The sequence below is a fragment of the Octodon degus genome, unplaced genomic scaffold (assembly GCF_000260255.1).
Source record: "Octodon degus isolate 3935 unplaced genomic scaffold, OctDeg1.0 scaffold00011, whole genome shotgun sequence".
NCBI lineage: Eukaryota > Metazoa > Chordata > Mammalia > Rodentia > Octodontidae > Octodon > Octodon degus.
Window position 1 is genome coordinate 8,915,817 of NW_004524587.1, and position 7,059 is coordinate 8,922,875.

General features: G+C 48.0%; 1 protein-coding gene across 1 annotated transcript in view; it reads left to right on the forward strand.

Moving 5' to 3' along the window:
* The window catches only part of Calb2 (calbindin 2), a 30,845-nt gene extending 23,995 nt beyond the window's left edge, over nt 1-6,850 (forward strand). The window contains exons 5-11 of the mRNA XM_012513512.2: nt 227-283; nt 881-958; nt 1,493-1,548; nt 1,854-1,893; nt 2,083-2,136; nt 2,993-3,064; nt 6,613-6,850. Coding sequence (XP_012368966.1) covers nt 227-283; nt 881-958; nt 1,493-1,548; nt 1,854-1,893; nt 2,083-2,136; nt 2,993-3,064; nt 6,613-6,729 — 474 coding nt within the window. The 3' untranslated portion in view covers nt 6,730-6,850. The remainder of the gene's footprint in view (nt 1-226; nt 284-880; nt 959-1,492; nt 1,549-1,853; nt 1,894-2,082; nt 2,137-2,992; nt 3,065-6,612) is intronic.
* The last annotated feature ends 209 nt before the right edge of the window (nt 6,851-7,059 follow it).

The window sequence follows — 7,059 nt, forward strand, 5'->3', positions numbered from 1 at the left end:
GCTTTATCCAAGCAGTTTTCCTCCTTATCTGTGTGACCTTAACCAAGATACCTCCTCATTTCCTCCTCTGTGACATTGAACAGACTGAGCTAGAACACCTCCATGTCCCCAGTCTACTCCAATATCCTTGAATACTGAGACCCTGACTGGTCTGCTAGAGAGAAATGAAACGGAGACATGTAGATTTTGATATGTCTTTGTGAATCAATTGACTTTCCCATTTCAGGCTTGGAGGAAGTATGACACAGACCGAAGTGGCTACATTGAAGCCAATGAGCTCAAGGTAGGATGGGATTTGGGGACGGTATGAGGGACATGGACATGAGAGTAAGACCAGAATGACCGCAGACTTAAGGAACCCTTGGAGGGAGGAGGTGTTGGGTGAGGGGCATGGACTTGTGGTCTGCTTAAGAGGAATGGAACATGGTACTAAACTGCTGGACTTGCTCCTGTGAAATCAGTAATATGGAGCTTGCCAGGTCACAGAGTTCAAGCAGAGCACACCTTAGGGCCTGGGACAGTCATCCTGGAGGCCATTCCAGGAGACTCCTAGCTTGTATGTCCACTCCCAAATTCCTTTGGGCCCCCAGAACCCTGGACACCACTGTACCCTAATACTGGGCTCGGAGAAGACAGGCTGACCCTCTACTATCTGTTCAGTGGGACCAAGTTGCTCCTAGTTGTCACCCAAGACTTCCAAGTTCATTCCACAAATGTTAAGGGATGAGGGAATGAGCTATATAACTAGTAGACCTCATCAAGCAATGCTGAAGGAATGAATTAGTGAACACATGAAAGAAATCAAAAAAATAAAAAAATAAAAAAAAAGAAAGAAAGAAATCACAGGACTCTAGCTCTGAAGAAGCCTTTTGTGTTCCAGGGATTCCTGTCTGATCTGCTGAAGAAGGCCAACCGGCCATATGATGAGCCTAAACTCCAGGAATATACCCAAACCATAGTGAGTGGACAGGAATATCCCTCCTCCTGGGCCCCAAGGCACTGGGGGTTCTGGTGTGCAGGGTCTTTGGTTTGCTGGGTCTTCAGGCTCACAAGAAGCAACTCATACAGCTACTGGCTTTAGGGGTGTGGGTTCATGGCCCCAAATACCCTTTGAGGTCCCCTCTGAGCTGACTCTTGGGCCACTGTGATACTGACAGGGGAGGAGAGCATCTGTTTCCATGGCAACCTCAGTAACTCCAAGAGTGAGTAAACCAGGACAGGGTGGGCCTTTGGTGCTGTGACTCAGACCACCACCGGGCCTCAGCCACACCTCTCTGTGGGAAGGGGAAGGAGGAGCAGGGATTGAGTCCTTGCTGTCTCACCCAGTGGCTGATTTAGAACATGTTGGTCCCCATCTTCCAAGTGACCTAAGAGAAGGCACAAGCACGCTTCACCTGCCTCTCCTTTCCAATGGGAGGGGATGGCAGGCCAAAACCACATGTGAGACAAGGTCAATGCAATTAACCTCAGCACTACTTTCTGTCCCCAACAGCTGCGCATGTTTGACTTAAACGGGGATGGCAAATTGGGCCTCTCAGAGATGTCTCGGTAAGCACCTGCTCTCACCCCTACTTTGGCTCCTGTGCTACCATCTACATTGCTGAGATCAGTGGATGGGATAAGTGACAGGGCCAGTGGTCATGGAGCCCGAGACAAAGCCAGGTGGAATTAGCAATGTCAATCCCTCACTTTGTCCACTGTCTTTTTTGGAACTTTCTACTAATTCCCGATTATGAAGTACTCAGGAATCAGAAATGGATCTGACAACTAGAGAGGCTGCCTCTGTACTCCCCATCCACTGGTTCCTGCCTGGGTCTTGTCTCCTAATCTCTGCTCTGACATTTTCTTTCTAGACTCTTGCCGGTACAGGAAAACTTCCTGCTTAAATTTCAGGTAAAAGAGCCACTTCACTTCACTTTGCTTCCCCTTTCCTCTTAATCTCTCTAAACTGCAGCTCTCCGCCCTCCTGTGTCCCAAAATGGAGCACATGCATGTAACACATGTATACACTAACACACACACACACACACACATGTGCGTTTGGGGCTTTTGCTTCTTTCTTTAATGCCTTGGTTCTTACAGGGCATGAAGTTGACCTCAGAGGAGTTCAATGCCATCTTTACATTTTATGACAAGGTGAGAAGGAACAGTGTGGCATGCAGGGGAGCCCTGGCCACAATAGCTCAACTCTGGCTGCACTAAGACAGCTTTCTTCAAGAGGGGCCCCTGCTATACGGCAGCAATAATGTCACTCTTGCTCCACGGCCTATGGAGCCTAAGAGTGAGGTTTCTTGAAAACCCAGGGGAGGATAATCAGCGGAAGTGGGTCCAAGCATCATGCTTGGAGCTACGCTGTGATCTCAGTGCTGCCGGGGCAGCGTGGTACACCGGGGCATCGTTTTCCTAGGACTGTTGGAGCAAGGTGACCTCCTTGCCCTCCTCTACCCCTCCCTTAGCTGTCCCTGCCCATGTGAGTCTAGGGATCTTTATAACCAGATTTTAGTTGCAGACTTTTCTTTTTCAATACTGGGGGATTGAACCTAGGGCCTTTGCACTGAGCTAGATCCAGACACTTTTTCTTTTCTCTTTATTTTATTTTTGAGACTGAATCTTGCTAAGTTTTTAAGTTCCCCAGGTGACTGGGCTTGAACTTACAACCCCCCTGCTTCAGCCTTGAAGAGTGTGGAGGTAGTGTTTAAATAGGCCCAGGCTCAAGGAACTAACTAACTGTGCTTCTGGAGCCTCATTCTTGTGAGGCTAACCGGAGTGCACTGAGCTGCCCTGCGCCTGTGCTGACCGGTAGAGACAGAAGTGAAGGCTATCCTGTCATTACGTGATCTGCATGCCTCCATTTGCACAGTGTAATGTTAGGTTAGGCCCTCGGTGCTCCTCAGAATGGGTGGGAGGAAACCACCAGGTGGTAGCGAGACGAGGAAGGCTAGCGAGGCCCGGGGTCTCAGAGCTCTAAGCTGCCCCTCTCATGCCCTCCTAGGATGGAAGTGGCTACATTGATGAGAATGAACTGGATGCGCTTTTGAAGGATCTCTATGAGAAGAACAAGAAGGTGAGCAAGCAAGCCCAGGGCCTTGGATGGGGTTCCCTGAGTGTGTGGTGGAGAAACACCATGCTGCATCCCGCCACCAGACAATCAAGGGCTTTGTTTTTATTTCTGGTTGGTTAATCGATTTTTTTGTATTTAATTGTAGTAAAATGCATATAATATGGTTTACCATCTCCACCATTTTAAGTGTACAGTTCAGCAGTATTAAACATATTTATAATGCTGCATAAACATCATCATCCTCCATGTCCAGAACTTTTTCCATCTTGCAAAACTAAAGAGAAATAACCTACTAAACAATAACTCTCCATTCCGCACCTCCCACCTGCCAGCAACTGTTCTACTTTCTGTCTGTATAAATTTAACTACCAAACTACTGCAGGATTGTCATCAAGGGAGAATCCAACAGTCTCTTCATGACTGGCTTATTTCACGCTGCCCAACATTCATCTGTGTTGTAAGCATTGGCAGAATTTCCTTCCTTCTCAACATTGAGTGGGCTGGGGAGATAGCTTGGTGGCCTAAGCACCTGCCTGGCAAGCACAAGAACCTGGGTTTGATCCCTGGTACCACATACCATGCTGTCCCCAAAACCAGACTTGTTGGTGCATACCATAATCCCAGCACTGAGGAGGCTGAGACAGAAAGATCACTACAAGTCTGAACTGCCTAGCAAGATCCTGTATCTTAAAAAAAAAAAAAACAAAAGTTGAAAGCAGGACCACTACAAGTCTGAGCTGCATAGTAAGACCCTGTACCAAATACATTTTTTTAAAAAGCTGAAAAAAAAAAAGTTGAGTAACGTTACCATGAATGTTTAAATTGCATTGTACCTGTTGCCCCTTGGGTTGCTTCCACCTGGAGGCTGCTACAAGTGATACTATGATGAGGCAGTAGCCGTTCTGACACCTCCAGGGCTCATGGAAGCATCAGCCACATTGCCAAGAAAGAAGACTTTGAACACAAAGAGCGATTGTGGAGAGCCCCGGTAAGGGAAGTGGGCTATTCTGAATTTGACTGAGTACAGACTCTGGAGCTGGGAAGGAATCGAAAGGCACCACCAAAGTGCTTATTCCTCTCACAGAAAAGGTTGAGTGGTGACCCACATGCTCCTGCCTGGTGTTAGCTCTTGAGTATCTTACAGGGACCCTCAGGGAGGTCACCTTGGTCCCTAGCCAGAAGAGATCCTGTGACGGCACCAGGAGACCAGGCCACAGCTGTCTTCCTTCATGGCCTGAAAAATGTCTTTCATGGACCAAGTGGTTTTGCTGCTTTCTTTAATTAGATGATGAAATCTCTATAATTCTTTGAGTTGTCTAACTGCTTTGGCTGCCAAACAAGAGCTAAATTTAATGCTCAATTTCAGAGGAAAAAAATTCACTGCAGCTTCTCTATTTCCAAGTGCTTTCTGATCTCTTTATCTTCATCTGGAATATCATCTCTCATTTATTTCATCTTACTTTTTTTTCATATTACCTACAAGTGCTTTTTCAAAAAGGCAGAAAATAAATGATAAGAAATCAAATACTTCCTAGGAAGAGGAGAGTCCTCACCAGGGATTTGAACTCAGCTAACTTTTTCCTGGCATCACCTTAGGTGAAAATTATTTATGCATACAAGGAATGTTGGGGACCATAATGCAAAATACTTATAACAGTAATTGGATTAATGAGGTGTGATTAGTCTTTCCGAGGCCCTGCCTAACACCTGACGTTGATAAACCCTGAAGGTACATATTACTCTTGAAGGGATCTGCATGTCCTGGTCATTAACTCATTAGGGGCTTTCTGAGTAAGGAGGACAATGCAAGGAGCTGCACAGCTTCACTCCAGATGTGCAAGCAAATGCAGAGATTCAGGTGTCAGGATTTGGAAGCAACTCTGAAGGCTAGAGAACAGGCTATGAATAAAGCTGTTTACCTGAGAGCCTTCCACCTGGGCCGGGCCCCAGATCCAGCACCTGGGGATTTAGACAGTGAATCCGAGAGCAGGAGCTACATGACTAAATAACAACAGCAAGTGAGCAGGAATGGGAATGGCCATTTCGGGAAGGCCCACACAGCAGATGAAGCTTCATTCCGGTGGTGCCTGCATGGCCTGTGATAATGCTCCTGAGCAGATTAATACTGCAAGCTCCAGAAGGGACCGGCTGATGGATGGAACTTCGCTATTTCTCAGCAAACCTAAGATCATGGCAACTCAGAAGAGCCTTTCCCAGTCTCAAGTAAAACTTGGAGACGTTGAAAGCAAGCAGCCCCATCCGCTAAGACACTAACTTGCGTACAGCCGTGCTTCCCCGTGAGATCTTCTCAAGCCCAGGCTGTTGGGTGGGAGTCTCCTCCTTGGCTCCTACTTGAATCTCAGAAAGCCCAGGTGCGCCCAGTGTTACCAATGAGGCAACATTTCCAGGGACTTCACAGCTTTAAGAAAGAGGCCTCCCGCCCCATGCTAGAAGTGCTTGGAAAGGGTCTTGCGCTGGGTAGTAGCACCAAACCAGGTCAGTAACACGAGGACTGTCCCTAAATAGCAAGAAAAAGACTGCCCTTTGAGCCCCAAGAAGAAGAAACAAAGAACATGTGAGCCAGGTGAAGACACAGACTTTTTATGAGTTGGTTTGACTTTTAGGGACGACCTTAGTACTCATGCCTCAGTTTTCTCACTAGCAGAATGGAGATTTAAAAAAAAAAAAAAAAAAAAAAAGTATCAGCCATTGTTTTCAATACAGAAGAATGAGGAGGAGGAGAAAAATAGGAGGAGAAGAAAGGAGAAAAATGGAAGGAAGAGGCAGAGGAAAGGGTGGAAAGAAACCCTTAAGTGATTTTCCAGTCTGGTGATGGGTGACCTTGCTCTACTTCAGACCATTGTTATGTTTATCCAAAGCAGTTGTTATAAAGTCTGTACGCTATATAAGTTATTGGGTTATTCTGTTTAATTTTGGCCTCCATTTTACGCGACACTCTGGGCATGTATTCATGGATTGCCTATCTCAGAGGCTCTGAAGACAGTAAGAAGCCAGCAAATAGAGTAGGCCGGAGAGCTCTGTTGCAGGAGGAAACAGGATCCCTTGTTTAGACTGGACCTGCTTAAGAAAGTGTGATCCAGAAGGCCTGAAGACCGAGGAGCTCTTGGGGCCACGTCTCCAGCAACCACAGAGAGCCAGCCTGGCTCCGAGGCAGTGGACCTCATGCGGAGTAACAACTGCACCCCCATTGCTGCTCTTTTCTGATGTGCTTATTAGCACAGGTGATGTGCCAAGGTTGTTTCCATTAGTTCCCTTGCCTGATCGTTGTAACAACAAGGCAAGTGTTGTATTCTTAATGGACCCATTCTGCAGGCGAGGCAGCTGAGCCTCAGAAAGACAGCCTCCTCCAACAACACAGCCAATAGGGAAAACAAGGCTTTTAACCCGGGTCCGTGAGACTCCAAAGTGTGCCCTGTGTCCTTGAGTCCCTGCCCACAGGGAAGATGCAAGGTTCAGGTGTGAAGGCTAGGAGGGCTCCGTGGGATGGGGTCCTCTGCTGAGCCTGCCTTCTCCCTCTCTCCCTCACCTAGGAAATGAATATCCAGCAGCTCACCAACTACAGAAAGAGTGTCATGTCCTTGGCTGAGGCAGGCAAGCTCTACCGGAAGGACCTGGAGATCGTGCTGTGCAGCGAGCCGCTCATGTAAATGGAGGGACAAGGGCTCCTCCACCTCTCCCAAACCCTTCCCTTGCAGCCCTGATACCTCTCCCCAGACCCAGAGATCATGGGTGCCCCTCCCACCACCCCTGCAACTTGCTCACCAGCCTGCAGAACAGGAAAGGAGAGATGGAGGGTGGGCAGCTGAGGGACCTCCTTCAAGCCTGCCTCTAAGCAGCCGCAACCAGGCACACCTTCTGCCCGCCAGGGGTCACCAGCTGCGTGGAAGGTGGGTGGGGCGTGGGCGGAGCTTCCCTGTTCTCTTTGCTGTGGTGCATGAGCTCATCCACTGTAGGATTTAGGCTTTGACGTCCAACAG